Source organism: Suricata suricatta, chromosome 9 (assembly GCF_006229205.1).
Source record: "Suricata suricatta isolate VVHF042 chromosome 9, meerkat_22Aug2017_6uvM2_HiC, whole genome shotgun sequence".
Taxonomy (NCBI): Eukaryota; Metazoa; Chordata; class Mammalia; order Carnivora; family Herpestidae; genus Suricata; species Suricata suricatta.
Genome location: NC_043708.1, coordinates 123,786,481 through 123,804,261, shown reverse-complemented (window position 1 = coordinate 123,804,261; position 17,781 = coordinate 123,786,481). Strand labels below are relative to the sequence as shown.

Genomic DNA, 17,781 nt, shown 5'->3' with positions numbered 1-17,781 from the left:
GGACTCCCCAGGGTCACACAGGCAGCTGGTAAGCCACGGTTCTGGGAGGGGGGCCCAGGCTTCCTGTACTCCCAGCTTAGGGCTGCCCGCAAAAGCAAGCACCTGGAGTGGTGGCAACAGGGGTTGGATTTCAGTGGCACAGAAGAGGCAGGATTAATGCGACTTGGGGTTGAGTGAGAAGCGGGTGGCTGGGGAGAAAGCAAGGTGGGGACGGCTGGAAGGTTCCAGGCCTGGGTGGGGCGTGGGCTATGGTGCCGCTAATGAACCTGGGGGACAAAGGACACAGAGATACTCCGAGGGGAGCAACTGTGATTTTGTTTTTGCACACGGAGTGTGAGGTACTCATGGGAGGCCCACGTGGAGAGGTCTGTGTAGAAGTGATGGTGCTCACTGCGGACCATCTATTATAAGTCACACATCAGTAATTACTTTGCCACAAAAAAATTGTCATTATAATTTTTACTCTCTAAGGACGATTCCAACTATCTTAACTTTTATTTTTATTAAAAAAATTTTAATGTTTATTTTTGAGAGAGAGAGAGAGAGAAAGCTGGAGAGGGGCAGAGAGGGAGATATAGAATCAGATGCAGGCTCCAGGCTCTGAGCTGTCAGCAAAGAGCCCAAAGTGGGGCTCAAACTCATGAACCATGAGATCATGATCTAGCTAAAGTTGGAGGCTAGAACTGAGCCACCCAGGAGCCCCTACCTATTTTAAATTTTAAAATTAAAGACATTTTGAGGTGTCTGGGTGGCTCAGTCAGTTGAACCTCCAACTCATGATTTTAGCTCATGATCCCAGGGTTCTGGGATTGAGCCTGGTGTCAGGCTCTGTGCTGAGCATCAAGCCTGTTAAGATTCTCTCTCTCTCTCTCTCTCTCTCTCTCTCTCTCTCTCTCTCTCTCTTTCTTTTGCTCTCTCTGCCCCTCCCCCCACTCATGTTCTTTCTAAAATAAAAAAATTAAAATTAAAAAAAATTAAAGACATTTTTTTATCAGATAGCTCTCAGAGAAATGGATGCAGTCTCCTGCATTTCCCAATTCTTGAAGATATTCTCAAGTTATCACTGCCTTCGGGAAGCCAGAAGAGTTTCAGTTTTTCCTCCCGAGGACTCTTTCTTATATTTGTATCACTAATACTACTGGCCAGGCTGTACCATGTTCTGAGTTTTACATTTCAACAGGAACATGGACAAACTGGAACACAGCCAGAGAGGAACAAAATGATTAGATGGCTAGAAAATTGGACTCTGTGACGGGCTACAAGAAAGGGCCACACGACCGGAGACAATTTAGTCTGGAGAAGAAAAGTCTGGTGAGTAATTTAATAGTATTCAAGCACATGAAGGGCTCCTCAAAGGACCGCAAGTTGCCAGAAAGCCCTGCAAGCTTCCCGCTCCTCTGAGGATTAAATCAGGAGGAGAGAGACCGCGCTGGGGCAGGAGCCCGTCTGACAGGAGGATGCTCCCAGCAGCAAAGCAGGTGTGCAGATTTAATTCCCCGGCAGTGGGTGTCAACAGCTGCTGGAAAGAGTCCATCAGAGGGGCTCCTGCGTTTCCAGCGGGAACCTGGCACTCATGGGGTTCAATATGGGGAACCCTGGCAGAGAAGACCTTGCCCTCTCTTCGTAAAAAAATTTTTTCATTTTTAATTTTTTAAATTTAGTTTTTTAATTTACATCTAAGTTAGTTAGCATATAATGCAACAATGATTTCAGGAGTAGATTCCTTAATGCCCCTCACCCATTTAGCCCATCCCTCCCCCCAACCCCTCTGGTAACCCTCTGTTTGTTCTCCATGTTTAAGAGTCTCTTATGTTTTGTCTCCCTCCCTGTTTTTGTATTATTTTTGCTTCCCTTCCCTTATGTTCATCTGTTTTGTAGCTTTAATTCCTCATATGAGTGAAATCATATGAAATTTGTCTTTCTATGAGTAATTTCACTTAGCATAATGCCCTCTAGTTCCATCCACACAGTTGCAAATGGCAAGATTTCATTCTTTTTCATTGCCGAGTAATACTTCATTGTATACATGCACCCCAATGTTTATAGCAGCACTAATGACAATAGTCAAAGTATGGAAAGAGCCCAAATGTCCATCGATGGGTGAATGGATAAAGAAGGTGTGGTGTATATACACAATGGAGTATGACTGGGCCTTGGCCTCTCTAAAGATAAGCCAGGGCTGCTGTTTCAAAGGCTGCAGCCTGGTGTCGAGCGACCCCTAAACCAAGGCTCTGTTCCTAAGGGATGGGTGCAGAGAGGAGAGGGGAGAGGAAGCCAGCCGCTACTCCAGAGAGGACCATCGTGAAGGTTCTGGCACTGGACTGGGTGGCACGGGCTCCCTGGTAAAAGCAGGGTAAGTGGACCCCATGGAGAAGTCAGACTGTTTTCTTTCATGGAATAACCTGCCTCAGCTATCGGTTGACCCCTGAAACTTGAACTCAGGCATGGTTCCAGGCTCATAAAAATGCTACCTCGAGGTCTGCAATTCTATTCACTCCATCCTTCTTCTGGTATCTGTACTATTAGGATTTTCAAATACCTGTCTTTGGTTGTTAGGCACTAACCAGGTGGACTGCTGGTTGAAGTCCTGAATTTAAAAACTCGGGGTGCCTGGGTGGCTCAGTTGGTTTGGCGTCTGACTTCAGCTCAGGTCATGATCTTACGGTTCGTGAGTCTGAGCCCTGCATCGAGCTCTGTGCTGACAGCTGGGAGCCTGGAACCTATTTCGTATTCTGTGTCCCCCTCTCTCTCTCTCTCTCTGCCTCTCCCCCACTTGTGCTCTCTCTGTCTTTCTCAAAAACAAATAAACATTAAAACATTAAAAAATAAAAATAAAAACCTCAAACAACAGATCAGGGCAGCACATAGGTGGAGACCTGAAGGGACCAAGGACATAGGGACCATCCATTGGACCCAAAAGGGGCACCAGTAAACAAGGTGGGTCTGCCTTTCCACAGGGGGTGGCAAGGAGCAGTGTTATGCCAAATTTGATCCCATTATCTGAACATGAAATAATCTAAAAAAACCTGGGTTCCTAATAAGAAATAGAAACTCAATATGGAAGTGATAAGGAATATTTATGCCACCAAAGAAAATACTGCATTTTCTTGACCAAAGAAGCACAAGGCCCTTGGTGTACCTTTAGATTTTACGAAACTTGGTCTTAAAATCTGAAATCCTTGCCTAGAACGGACTTCTGAGAATTCTGACCTGTCAACAGCTTGAGCCTAAAATCACGGCCCGACCCGGTCTCAGTGTCAGCCGGTGAGCACTGAGTGCTTTCTGTGTGTGTTCGTGCTTTCAAAGTGTGTCTGTACCTTACCGGCAGGTGCGGGGCGGGGGGGTGGGGGTGGGGGTGGGGGAGAGAGGGACAAGGCCTGTGAGGCTACACCAAGGACTCCTCTCCTGGAATAGGCTGGACCGGAGGCCCCCAGGTCACCCTTCATTCTAAGGCCTAAGTCTGTGCCTTAACCAGCAGCCCTAATCAGACAAGGGGTGGAATGGTCAATTCAGCACTTTGTAAAAATGCTTTGCACGTTAAACAAGTTGAAAGCAAAGGCCTCCTCAAAAGGCCTCCCTGGAAAGGGGCTCAGACCCTCTCCCTGCCCCGCCAATGAGGCAGGAACTCCTAACAGCAGCAGCAGCCCTGCTCCAGCTCCCAAAAGACGGGTGGGCAGATGAGTGACCCTACTAAGATCTGCCCAACTACGTTCCAACGGGAAATCAGAAAGGCCCCGACAGCCCAGGCTTCCCCAGTCCCGGCCCAGCCTGCTTCTGGGGTTCCCAGCTACTCCCTCCGCAAGCCTTACTTTTGGCAGGGACATAGAAGAACACGGGATCCGTCCACGACCCGTTCCCAGAGAGAGAGGTGGCCTGGATCCGGGCCGTGTAGTTCCCCGGGTTGAGCCGGTTGAGCTTGGCGCCTCCGTACTTCTGGTACTCCTGTCTGGATACGCACTCCCGCTGGTCCTGGGGGAGAGAGAACCGTCAGTGCCGGTGCCCCGCCAGCACCTCTTGCTCCCAGTTTCTCACCTCCCACCTCACAGGGATCCCGATCTGTGGTGACAGAGAAGAGACCCAGGGCTGAATGGCTGCCTTCCAATAACAGTACACACACCCAAGTTGTAAACCAACATTTTTTTTTTCTAATCAAAAAGAGCTGCAGAAAGATTAAGAATTACTAAGTCCAATCTAGCCTCTGCCGGAAGATCACTTTCTGCAGTGGAATAATTTGTTAAGTGCTCGGCAGAGCACTAAGACTTAGTCCTCGTTGACTTGTCTCCTTGGGTTATGGGTTTAAGTCCTTGGCTAACCTGGAGGGGACCTGTGCCAATGGGCAGGAATGGGAGCACCCCCAGGGACCTCGGTCCCGCGCTTACCTCGACTTGTGATCCGTATTTTATCTCATACATTAGAATCAGTCCATTGGGATTCTCAGGTTCCGGCCACTTTAAAAAGATGGAGTTTTCAGGCCTTGACTCCCAGGTCACCGGCCCAGGAATGTCATCTGCTCCTTCTGCAGCACAATTTAAACAAGTGAGAAAGTTGGATTCCGGTCCCCCTTGGCGGGGGTGGGGGGGATGTGTGGGGGGGAGGCTAACCTAAGAATCCCCTCCCCCCAGTCTGTGCCTACAGGGCTGAGGGCGGTGACCACCCAGGCTCCTCCCAAGCAGGGTACTCGCACAAAGCAAGGGGCAATCTAATGACCCATGAGGCTCAGGATGCAGTCCCTTCCCTCCCCTCGGGCCCCCCTCCCCCAACGAAAAAGCTGCTACCGCTGGGAAAAGAGACCATGTGATGCTGCCCAACAGAAGCAGCATCAAAAAGGCGCCCTGCGAGCAGAGGTGGGGGCAGCAAGATCCTTCCAAGTCTGCGTCCGCACACGGCAAACGCATCTTTGTGACGTGGGCATGAAGGACGCCTGCCAGCCGGGCCTGTTGAGGAAGCCGCGGGGAGGCCGTGCTGAGACAGAGCCCTCGCGGCTCCACGGCCGCCACCTCCCGCCGCCTCCCGCCGCCAGCAAAGGCTGGGAGCTTGCTCTCTTGCTTTTGCATAAAGCAGTAAGCCAAGTGATGAGCCAAAGTCACTGCAAGTTCCAGCTAGGGAAGGCTCCTCTGGAAGGGTGGGGAAACTGAGGCCAGGGAGGCGGACCGCTGCCTCAAGACGTGCAGCATGTCAGCCCCAGGACTGTGGCCTGAAGGCTCCCCCTGCCAGATGCCGGCACTGTGTCCTAACAGGAAAGAGAACTGGACAGTTCACCTCTCCTTTTTATTTTTTATTTACTTTTTTCTTAGTGTATATTTATTATCAAGAGACAGAGAGAGACAGAGCCTGAGCATGGAGGGGCAGAGAGAAGGGGAGACACAGAATCCAAAGCAGGCTCTAGGCTCTGAGCTGTTGGCACAGAGCCCGGTGGGGCTCGAACTCACCAACTGCGAGATGGTGACCTGAGCTGATGTCAGACGCTTAACTGACTGAGCCGCCCAGGCGTCCCTCATCTCTCCTTTTTAAAGAATTTTATTTATTTATTTAGAGAGAGGCGGGGGGAGTGAGACAGATCCAGAGAGACAGGGAAAGAGAAAATCCCAAGTAGGCTCTGCACTGTCAGTGCAGAACCCGACATAGGGCTCAATCCCATGAACCATGAGATCAAGACCAGAGCCAACATCAAGAGTCAGATGCATGACTAACTGACCCACCCAGGCGCCCCCTATGCTTAAAGATGGGTGGCGGTCTGAGTAACAGGCAGCTTCTAACTTCCAAGGGGAACGTAAAGGACCAAAGGCTACTCCGGCAGTTGACCTTGAGAAGCAACAGTCACTGAGTCAAGTCAGTTAACGGATTCCACTGGACCTGAGCACTCAGGAAGGACCGGGCAAATATCCCTATGCACAGATGGGGAAAAGGGCCACAGGAATGTACAATGCACCGATGGGGAGGAAGAGAGTTGACCCTGAAGGGTGCTCCCCAATCCCGAGTACTTTGTACAGAGAGACTGGAATGGAGGTGATGGCGTTAGGAGTGGACTCCCTTCCCTGGGCTGCTGGCCTTCCACACTGCCTACAAATGACCACTGTGCTTTAGCGAGCAGGATGGAGACTAAGGGTCATTGCCCTGGGTGTCAGACTCTGGGTCCATAAAACACAAGCTTCTCTGCTGGGCTGTGAGTCAGGAGTGAGGCGAGCTGGATCACACCGTACCTGCAGGCATGGTTCTTGCAAAAACAAAGTTGGAGGCGCTGCAGCCCAGCTTCTCGGCCTCGTGGTTACAGCTGTGGATGTCAATGCGGTACAAAGTGAAAGGCTGGAGGTTAGAGATTACAGTTCTCTCCTTGTTGTCCACTCTGCTCTCAAAGAAAGGGTATTCTGTCTCGAGCTCTTCTGGGTCTGTGGTATTATAGGTGTCAGCCACCGTGGTGTTCCTGCTTCGGCTGGACATGGTGGTGTTGGTGACTTGCGTGACATCTCTCCGCTTCCTTTCAGGTCTGTCAGGAAGAGAGAAACTAGGCTAGTAAGTGCTTCTGCCTCTTTGGTCCCTTCTACGACTTGGGTTAGAGTAACAGAAAGGAAAGAAAACTCTTAACTTCAGATCAAAGGAACTCTTCAGCCCCTTTGGATGAGAACCAACAAATAATACGAGGATTTCCTCCTTCGCTATTTATTTTGCTTCCTCAGCTCTGCAAACCTCAGGATCGGTGCAAACTGCCCCCCAGCTCCCAGAGTGACCACTCGACTATATCTAGAGGCAAACAAAGGTCTCAGCCGCTCTAGGCTCCATGATGTCCAGGCTCATGATGTCCGGACTCCCCGGCCCACAGACCTTATGGTTAAGCATTAACGGTGACTGACTTGCTGGCCACACTAGGATTTAGTAGGGGTGAGGTGACAAGTGAGAGGTGAGAGGTGAGAGGTGTGGTGCAGGCCACAGAGAGATGGGCAGAGGGGTTCAAGGCCTGTGGTCGTGGCTTCGCTGGCCCCCTTTGACTGTGGAAATAAAGATACAAGGAGTGAGCCCTTGCTTGGACCCCCCAACCCTACTCCCTGGGGCTCCCACGGAACCCCTCTTTCTCTGAGACCCTAGTGCCTGTACTTTACACACTTCTGGAGGTCTTTCCAGCCTGGCGTCACCTCCCTTTCAGCAATGACCTCCTGTGGTCTCTCCAAGGCCCTGCTGTTGACAGGGGCGGCGTCACCGCCAGGATCACAAGCAAAAGGACAGCGGAAGACAAATGGAAAGAATGACTGCACCCAGAAGGGCAGATGAGTGCTCCAAGCAGCTGGAGGAGGGGACACTTCAAATGGCTGCTGTTGGGGGTAGTATGAAAAAAAATGGTTTTGGGCTCTCCCAAGAAACCTTAATGTTTATTTTTTTTAGAGCAAGAGAGTAAACACCCAGACAAGAACCAGCCGCCCGCAGGTCAGTGCCAGGAACAGTGGGGAAGGGGGAGCTGTCCATTCCATGCTGAGGCTGTCAGTAGGGATCACTTACCCTGTGCACAGGCAAGGGGTAGGGAGGAAACAGAACAAATCCCATCCAGGAAAGAAAACTAAGAGGCCACAGCAAGGAGAAAGAACAGAACACAGAAATGCTCAGCAGTTCTCCTGCAGGGGAGAAAGCGCAAGTCTCACAGGGAGACAGGGCACCTGGGAAGCCATCGCGGTCTATAGCTGACGCTCAGCAGGCTTCCTGATTGTTGGTCCTTATTTGCCTCAAGGTGAAAAACTTGGAAAAGAAAAGCAAGGGGCTTGGGGAAAGGGCCTCTGGGTCCCCCATCTGCCCGGCCCACGGACTCCGCCTACAGAAAACGCCATCACCACTCATGTGCCACCAGGCCCCACCCAGAACATGGACGCTTCAACTCAGATGGGCTCCTTCCACCAGGCTGAGAACAGCAGGGTCGAATGGCCGCAGTGCATTACTTTCATAATATGGGAGGAATGATTAGGAAATGAGGTGGATGATTTCCCATGCTCACAACCTACACACCAGCCAACCTTCCTGGACAAGGGGACACAAGAAACTACATTAATTGCTAGAGAGATCTTTTATGACACCTACAAGAAAAAATGTCCTACATTCTCTTCACAGCCAATGCAACACACAAAACCAACACAACACCCACTTAGATCTGTAAGAAAGAAGTTGCCTGAACTCAATCCCTAGCCAAAGAATCCTGTGCCCAAACCGCTCCCACGGCCCATCCCCATTTACCGGGGATCACACCATCAAGTCCAGTCAAGTTGACTTCTAAACAGCACACGTTTGGAGACTGCACAGCTGTTACTAGTGGCACCAAGTTAGGGGCTGGGGGGAGGGAAGCCTCATGGGACATTATCAGGAAGATAAGGTATGGAAGCAGTGTGTCGCACCCATGATTCTTTGTAACAGCCACATTTCCAAATGGTGTGGCGTATAGCATCACTGTCAGTTTGCAAGCCACGCCCACTCCATCATGAAACCTACTTCGTTGGAAAACCTTTCACTCTTCAACATCTGCCAACATTTCGGTTATCGAAACTCAACTGTGTGATTTAAAAAAAGAAGGCAGGGGCGCCCCAGTGGCTCAGTCGGTTAAGCATCCTACTCTTGATCTCGGTTCAGGTCATGATTTCACAGTTCGTGGGTTCGAGCCCCGAGTCAGGCTCTGCAGTGATGGCATGGAGCCTGCTTGGGAAACTGCCTTTCCTTCCCTCTGCCCCTCCCCTGCCCACACTCCCTCTCTCTCAAAATCAATTAATTAACTTAAAAAACAATGAAGGCGGTGGTCAATAAAAAGCATTCACCACCATTGATTCTAGAAAATACCTTTTACAAGCTCTAGTGTCCATTCTACTTCAAACCATATGGGACACATTGGACAACATGTAACACACTAAATCTTACTTGACTGGTTTTAGCCCCTCCCTCACATAGACTGTTCTTAGAATGAATTGAAAGAAATAAAAATCATCTCTGGATCATGTAGCTGTAAAACAGAAAACCTTCCTCGATGATTCAGTCATTCTGCCACACAATTTCTTCTACCTGAATTCTGTTGCAAATTGTGTGGACATCATATTTATGCCCTTGGTAGGAGGCATTCAAAAAATATGAAGTTCTTATAAATTGGGGCTGCTCACCAAGGGCAAAGATGGTATTTATATTCCCCCTATGAAAAGACAGAAAAGCAGTTCAGACTTGTCTTGGGAGAGAGAATGTCAGGGCACACGCATTCATCAGGGGGTGTCCGGCATAGGAGACACTTAGTTTGAATTCAACAACACGAACACAACGCATTAATCTATCTGTGTCAACCACAGCTCTGCCTTCACATTGTCCGATCTTGTGTGCCACATCTGATGAGGCAAATTAAAAGATACTGCCTTGAAACTATAAACCGAAAGCTCAGGGCCCATTAGCAGAACTTTTCCAAAGTCTGGACTCACAACCTGAACTTCTGGCAGGTCGGTGGGACAAGACAGCTTTTGCCGGAGAATAAACAGGGGACCCCCGCCCAGCCTGTTTGGGACACTCCCAATTCACCCTCTTCCGGAAGGAACACAGCCATCTTACTTTGAAAAAAGTGTGCACCAGAAGGAACGCCAGCTGAGTCTCTGCTGGCCTGGGGAAGATGGCCATGCTGAGAAGCAATGCCACTGAAGGCAAGAGCCCTGGCATGTGGAAGGAGAGGGCCAGCTCCCAAATGGACCGCTATTTAATTAGGCTGCTGGAGAATCGCTAAGCCTGAATTCAAGTTTCTCATCTTTGAACTCCTCAACGTTCTTCTTCTTGGAACGATGCATACCACATGGACAACGTGGACGAGCACTTGAACCGCAGCCATCTAACCTAGCAAGCACAGAGGGAATGTCTCCAGCAGGGCAGGTCAAGGGGACCCACAGTGGGCTCTCATGCCCTCACCCCTCCTGGAGAGCACAGGAGGGGCAGAAAGCCGTTAAGTGACGAAGGCCTTCGTCTGAAAAGGAAAGGACACCTGCAAGTCTAAAAGGTCTTTATTTCATATTTTCGTGATTTTTCAGAGTAAGATGGCTATCTTTGACTGTGACACAAATATCAGGAAGGTCACTAGATAGAGGAAAATCACTTTAAAAGTTAACTTTGTCATTATAACCTACGTAAGGCTTTAAGGGCAAAGTAATTACAGGATGAACAGAAGCCACAGGCTTCCGGTGCCTCTCAGAGTCTGGGGCAGGAGCAACAGCGGTCTTCGGGCACGCGGGGCCGCGGCTGGAGGCGGGGGCACCACGGGGCCAGGGAACCTGCAGCTCACAGGTGCGACGCTGGTCTGAATCCAGGTCCTCTGCCCACATTTCGGGCAGGAGGCAAAGTCCACATTCTAATCTTTTAATACTTTTTTTTAATGTTTATTTTTGAGAGAGAGGGGAGGGAGGAAAGGAGGGGGGAGAGAGGGAGAGAGAGAATGAATAAATATGAGTGGGGCAGGGGCAGAGAGCAAGGGAGAGGATCCAAAGCAGGCTCTGTGCTGACAGCAGAGAGCTGGATGCGGGGCTTGAACTCACAAACTGCAAGATCACAGCTGATTGAGCTGAAGCTGAACACTTGACCAACTGAGCCACCAGGCGCCCCCACACTGTAATCTTTCAGGAGGAAAAGGAAGACAAGGAACCCCACTGTTTCCAGCGCTTTCACAGACATCACAGGGCTACCCTGCTGGCCTCCCCTCCAGGTTTTTAAAACTATTTCTTAGTGTAGTAAAATAAAATGTTTAAATAAAAAACACCCCAAAAATTTGCCAATTTAGCCACTTTTTTAATGTTTATTTGTTTATTTTTGAAAGAGAGAGAGAGAGAGACAGCAGGGGAGAGGCGGAGAGAGAGGGGGACAGAGGATCCCAGGTGGGCCCTGCGCTACTTGCAGAGAGCCGGATGTGAGGCTTGAACTCATGAACGGCCTGGGCTGAAGATGGACGCTCAACCGACTGAGCCACCCAGGTGTCCCCACATCTAAGGAGCAATTTTTAAGTGTATGATGCAGTGGCACTGATTGCATTTGTGATATTGTACAACCACTGCTTCCAAAGTTTTTATCACCTCAAACAGAAGTTCTCATATACGTGAAGTGCTAACTCCCCATTCCCCCGCCCCCAGGCCTCTGGAAACCCCGAAAGCACTTTATGTCACCATGAATTTGCCTATGGCAGATACTTCCTATGGGCGGAGTCCTATGGTAGTTCTCCTTGGGTCTGGCTTCTTTCATGTAGCATAATGTGTGTGTTTTTTTAAATGTTTATTTACATATCTAGAGAGAGAGGAGAGAGCGTGAGTGGAGGAGGAGCAGAGAGAGGGGAAGAGAGAGAGAATCTCAAGCAGACTACATGTTCAGTGCAGAGCCCAGCGTGGGGCTCGATCTCACAACCATGAGATCCTGACCTGAGTTGAATCCAGAGTCAATCGCCTAACCAACTGAGCCATCCAGGCGCTCCTCACTTAGTGTAATGTCATCAAGGTTCACCCAAGTTGCCCCCCTCATCAGAATCTCATTCTTTTTTACTGCAGGATAGCACTGCATTGTGTGGACCACATTTTGCTTGTCTATTCATCTATGAATGGACATGCGGGTTGTTCCTGGCTTCAGCCAGTGTGAACAGCACTGCGTTGCACATGTACCTTCCCCTGCTTTTGTGCTCACTTTGCCAGAACAGTGATGGGAGGAGGAGGGTGGCTAGATGTGTGGGGACCGGGGCTGCTCGACCTCAAAATTGTCCTCCACGGCTTCGCACACCTGCCTGGCAAGGATGCCTGTGGCATTTGGCTGTGCTCTGAAGTTGGGCCCCTTTCTTGCCTTCTTCCTTCCTTCCTTCCTTTTTCCATTTTATTTATATTAGAGAGAGTGAGCAAACAGGAGAGAAGGGCAGAGGGAAAGACAGAGACAGAATCCCAAGCAGGCTCCACTGTCAGCATGGAGCCTGATGGGGGCTCGATCCCACAACCCTGGGATCATGAGCTGAGCCGGAGCCAAGAGTCAGACACTCAACCGGCTGAGCCACCCAGGTGCCCCCATGAAGTTGGGACCCCTTTCGAAGCTCACTCTGGTTTTCTCCCTCTCGACTCACTCCTCGGCCAGGCTGCGAGGGGCAGCAGGGAGAAGCGGAACGAGGAAGAGGGGCTCTCACCCTACGCCTTGCAGTGCTCTTCCCTGTCCCACAGCCCAGAGAGCCCACCCGTCCTCTGTGGGAGGCCGTGGGGCTGAGGCAGCAGCATCGACGCGGCCCCCAGCAGCACGAGCCCCCAGCTCCCTTCCCTTCCGGGCAGCCTGGCTCCCACCAGCACCCCACTCAACCCCACGGACACCTTGTTCTGTTGTTTCCCCCCTCCGACGGCTCCAGGGTTCCACCATGAGGCCACCAATCTGCAAACCAGCCCGCTGGAGAGAAAGCAACAGGACCCGCCTGGGGAGCGCCCCCCTGGGCACGTTTTTAGATGACGCCTGTACCTGGGCACAAAGATGGAGTTGTGCAGGAAGTTCTCGAAGACTTTGCGGTACTCAGCCTCCTCCTTCTCGGCCTGCTTCTCGGCCTCGGTTTTGGGGCAGGCGCAGCAGGGCCCCTTCTCGCCGCCGCACACTTCAGTCTTGGGGTTCTCGGTCACCTCCTCCACGTCAATGGTGCCATCGGCATACTTCCTGATGGGGATTTTGTCTGCTCGGGAGACACAAGGCCAACAAGAGTGGAAATGAAAGCTGAGTCCCAGACACCGGTGGCTGTCAGTGCCCTTAATGGAGGACGGGCTGGCTCCGTTGGGTCGTTCAGGCGGCGAGGGTGTGGCTGTGGGTCCCCCCACCCTCCGCCCTCACCTTTGGAGCAGTAGTTGTGCCGGTACAGGTATCTGTCCTGGGGCTGCCGCTGCCACCTCACGATGTAGTAACTCAGGTTGCCGTTGGGCAGTGATGGTGGGTTCCACTTCACAATGAGCTGAGAAGAGGAGTTTGATGCCGAAAGAACATCCAAGGGAATGGAAGGAACTGGAAAGAGGGACAAAGGCTGTCAGGCACTCGCTGCAAACCAACAAGAAGGGGGTAGCCCAGAGAAGGAGAGGGGAGCTGGGCCACCTCAAAAAACGGAACCGTGTTTTGAAATCGTATGGATTTAAATGCTACCGCCTCTCTTTGTGGTCTCTACCCTCGGGTCATCTGTGTGCAAACAACATGGCCAAGCTGCAAAAGGGAAAAGGGCTGTGGGGGCCACACCAGGATCACAGTGAGTGACTTCGAATCTCATGGATTACAACAGCCATTCTCCAAACTGTGGGACCACGGCAGTTTTGGGAGGAGGTGAAACGGGCTGACTTACGTTCATCTGAGGTTTTGGAGCTCTGATAAAAATGGCAGGACACCAAAATGAGAGAGGAAGTAGGAAAGGGCTGGACGTGTGTGTGTGTGTGTGTGTGTGTGTGTGTGTGTGTATGTGCATGCACGTGGTGAATAAGACACGTGGAGGAAAAGGTCCCACAAGCCTCTCTGTACCCACACTTCAGTGGCATGACTGAGACAGGACTAGGAGAAGCAGTCTGCAAAATCAAATACACACAGCGCCCTGACTGCAAGCACTGGGCTGCTAGCAGCCAAAGAACATCGATTTACAGGCAAAGTATGATAATCTGGTAAGGCTTTATTTACTATTGTCTCCCAAAACCAAACCCAAATCCAGACCCAAACTCAAACCCAGTGCTGCCTCGTGCATAAAGCACAAATGCTTCCCAGGACCACTGAAATCTTACTTTTCCTTGGGTTCACAAGAAAACAATGATTTTCGTGGGTTTTCCCAAGTGTAAGAGAACTCTCTACAGTATGTCACTTAAATAGCATCATCATCCAAGTCGCTTCAAAACGCAAAGGGGCGAAGAGCTTAAGGGTACTTCAAAGCCCGTAACATGATACACAAGGTTCTGAACACCTGCCGGGAAGGATGCTTTGGGGAAAAGTTGTGACTAATGCCAGCTTTTTCAGGAAAGATGTAACCACCGAATGCTTGGTCATTTTCAGGTTTCCAAAATCAAGTAATTTAAGAATAAACAGCTTACCCCAGATATTTCAATGATCAGTGTCACAAAAAAGTAGAGGCCAAGGATCACGTTTTTCTCTGTCCCTACCGCTTATAAGGACAGGGGCCAAAGTATTGGGGACTGGCTCAATCTATGTGGTGCTTAGTTTTCCATCTTGTGGATGGAAATTCTTAAGAATTTGTCATAATAAGGAAAGAGTCTTATTTTTCCTGAGCTGTCTGCGATAAATTACTTCCAAACCTTAGGAAGAATAACTGGTTTTATTGCCTTTGAATCTCCGTGACACTGCCCCACACCCAGGATCAGGAGCCGGTGCCAGATTTCTTTCTCTAAACCCTTTAGGGTCTGAGACATGATTGCAACCACTCATGGGACCCTCGAGACAGAGCAGGGGGAGGGAGGAGAAGCAGGCAATGCATGAGCCAAAGGTTTTCCCTATCAATGCTTTTCCCTCACCCTCTCTGCCCTTTTAGCGTATTTTGTGCTACCTTAGGGGTGTTTTAAAAAACAGCTCCCATCCACAAGTATTTATCACTGTCTTTAGAAATGATGTGCATTTTCCTACTTCGAAGCTGGTTTTTATATACTTGGCTAATATGCACAAATGTTTGCTTTCATCACTTCCAGATCCTGGAGTTGAGAAATGAGGTGGCTAAGGAGGATGAAGATAAAGAAAGGAGGAACATTTTTACCAGTGACTACTTGGAATGTTCACAACATACTCTATCTGACGTTTTCCAAATTCTATCTCTCTCTTTGGAAGCAGAGAATGAAGACAGAAAACCAATGAGCCACGTGAAAATACTGACTGGACCACCAAATCAGCATGGAGGCTCCACTATGAACATAAACAAGAAGGGGGTGCCTGGGTGGTTCAGTCAGTTGAGCGTCTGACTCCTGACTTCGGCTCAGGGCGTGATCTTGTGGTTTGTGGGTTTGAGCCCTGTGTCGGGCTCTGCACTGACAGTGTGGAGCCTACATGAGATTCTCTCTCTTCTTCTCTCTCTGCTCTTCCCCTGCTCGCTCTCTCTCAAAATAAACAAACTTTTTTAAAAAAAAAAAGGGAAAATAAACAAAAAGGGCAAGCTACAGGGAGTTGGATCCTGGCTGAGTCCTCCAAAAAAACCAAGCCAGTACCCTGGAGGATGCAGGCTCACCGGCACAGGGCAGGCGGATGGAAGGTGCTACTGAATCCCGAAAATGCTCAGAGGAGCCCTGGGTATGGGACCGGGAAGAAGATAAGACACAGCATTACCTATCGCTAAGAAGAGCACATACAAGACAGACTGGTCCAAGATCGAGAAAGACAGTAGGCACACTCGTTGCTGGTCTGCTCACTGGGTCCCGTACTAGCCAAGTGGAGGGAGCTCCCGGAACGTGTGGGAGGGGCGGGGCGTGGATACCTGAAGCATTGGTGCGAATGTACAAGATTTCACTCTTGGCCCCGCGGATGTGGTCATTCTCCACCATGGTGAGGGTCACTGCCTTGACGTAGACGGCATACTGCGTCCAGGGCTTCAGTCCAAGCAGCAGGATGCCGGGCTCGACGTCCTTGTTGGGAGGGAGGTCCACGTCCACCATGTTCCAGCTGTTGGAGCCACAGGCGTCCTGGCCATCATACTCCGTGACGTTTTTAAAAGGTCTGAAAGACAACAGAGGATGCTCAGAGGAAAGCTTTCGGTCCTCACCATCGAGGCACTCAGAAGCCTTCCCCAGAGACCGAGCAGGTCACCCTTTCTGTAACAGGAATTCTAAATAAACTAAAGAATCAACTGGATTTTTACAGAAGAAGAAAACTAAGCAAGTGGCCCCAGGTTTCACTGCAGTTACAAACGTGCTAGAGAACTGCATACGTTCTAAGTGTTACCGGGATTGCAGACACTGCTCCTTAAGAATACAGGCACATGTTGGGAGGCCTGGGGGACTCAGCTGGCTAAGTGTCCAACTTTAGCTCAGGTCACAATCTCACGGTTCACGGGTTCAAGCCCTGCGGTAGGTTGTGCTGACAGCTCAGAGCCTGGAGCCTGCTTCGGCTCCTGTGTCTCCCTCTCTCCCGCTCGCACTCTGTCTCTCTCTGTCTCTCAGAAATAAATAAACGCTAAAAAATAAGAATACATGAAAATACTATTTTTCTATCTTCCAATTATGGCATTTTTCACCATTAAAAAAAAATAAGTGTAGTCATTTAATGCAAACATCAGCTACTGATGAAGAATAATTTTTGGAGGAAAAGGACTTTTGCTACAAAAAAGCAGCATCTCAAATAGAGCTTCCAAAATCGAATTTGCTCACAAACAGCTGTGACTGCTGAAGGATCTTATTCACATACCCCTCCCTGTGGTCACAACGGAAGACCATGAGTGACTCCCATGTGTAGACATGCCAAATGCATAATAATCCCGAGACCTGCTTTTTCTTTTCTTTTTCTTTTTAAAGTTCATTAAAAAAAAGTTTTTATTTATTTTTGAGAGAGATAGCGTGAGCAAGGGAGGGTCAGAGAGAGAGGGAGATGCAGAATCCAAAGATAGGCTCTAGGCTCTGAGCTAGCTGTCAGCACAGAGCCCGATACGGGGCTTGAACCCATGAACCCTGAGATCATGACCTGAGCCGAAGTCGGATGCTTAACTGACTGAGCCACCCAGGCGCCCCAGAGACCTGCTTTTTCCACTGCTATGACCCTTCCCAGGGCTCTGGCCCCAGCGGGGGAAAGGGGGACCAGACACTACCCTGTATGGCCCTGGTTTCAGCGGCAGGGAGCCCCATCCCTGGGGAAAGAGACCTATGGCATCACAGTAGGAGCTGGGTGAGGAGGGTGACTGAGCAGCCTGGGGGAACCACTTGGAACAGGAGGCGAAGGAAGAGGAAGACCAGCAGGAGCCGCCGTCTGGAGGAGAACGTCACGGCCACTGCAGCCGGTGACTGTCATGTGAAGGCACAAAGCCCCCCGTACATTCTGGGAGAAATCATGAAAGGTTCAAAACACGGAGGTCGGTGTCTCTCCATTTTCCTTCCCTAGTTCGGGGGCCTCTGACCTAGAGCAGAGGGTCGTGCCTTGGAAGGGCCCATGCATAGAGGAACAGGAACAAGAGGAGGAACATGAGGACAGAGGGTGGGGGCCTTCCTGGTGGATGTGCCCCTGCAGGCTGCAAGCGCTCCTGGGGTGTGGCTTAGCGGGCACATCCTCTACCCGCCTTCACGCATGTGCGGACTAGCCTAACTCCCTAAAAAACAAGCTTTGCTCTTCAGAACCCCTCTAATTACCCAGAGGAGAAGGGAAGGCCCCAAGCGGACACCGTAGTGTGGGGGCCGTCTGGATGCCACGGGACAGCCTGGGGCGAGAGGAGCACGGGCTTCCCCGCCCACAGCACCGCCCACCGGATGTCACCAGGCACTGAGACTCACGCCTCCTTGTAGTAGACGGTGAAGCTGATGAGGTCCCGGTAGTCCGGGGGCCGGTACCGGTGCCAGGTTATGATGATGCGGTTCTTCCACGTTGTCGTAGAGGTGAAGTGCAGGACGTCGCTTTCACCTGGGTGAAAGGTGGTACATCGTTGAGCGACAGAGTCGGATGGCCTTTCCCTCCCTGTGTCTCACAAGTCATCCGCCCCGCCCGGTTTCCCTCTTCCCCAAGGCTGCCTGTGCATGCTAACAAGCCACTTTCTGGACTTCTCAGTGCCCCTCCCGGTTCTGCAAAAGACCCAAATGCGTTGCCACATGGAGCTGCGACGCGCCAGGTCCCCTGATTTAGCACGCTTGGCTG

The 17,781-nt window shown here is 50.6% G+C and overlaps 1 protein-coding gene across 1 annotated transcript in view; it reads right to left on the bottom strand.

Annotated features, from left to right (window-relative positions):
* The window catches only part of IGF1R (insulin like growth factor 1 receptor), a 259,450-nt gene that overhangs the window by 31,526 nt on the left and 210,143 nt on the right, over positions 1–17,781 (bottom strand). Inside the window, exons 9-16 of the mRNA XM_029952289.1 lie at positions 17,424–17,550; positions 15,425–15,663; positions 12,814–12,981; positions 12,454–12,658; positions 6,201–6,484; positions 4,776–4,934; positions 4,380–4,516; positions 3,810–3,969 (exon numbers count right to left, since the gene is read on the bottom strand). Coding sequence (XP_029808149.1) covers positions 3,810–3,969; positions 4,380–4,516; positions 4,776–4,934; positions 6,201–6,484; positions 12,454–12,658; positions 12,814–12,981; positions 15,425–15,663; positions 17,424–17,550 — 1,479 coding nt within the window. The remainder of the gene's footprint in view (positions 1–3,809; positions 3,970–4,379; positions 4,517–4,775; positions 4,935–6,200; positions 6,485–12,453; positions 12,659–12,813; positions 12,982–15,424; positions 15,664–17,423; positions 17,551–17,781) is intronic.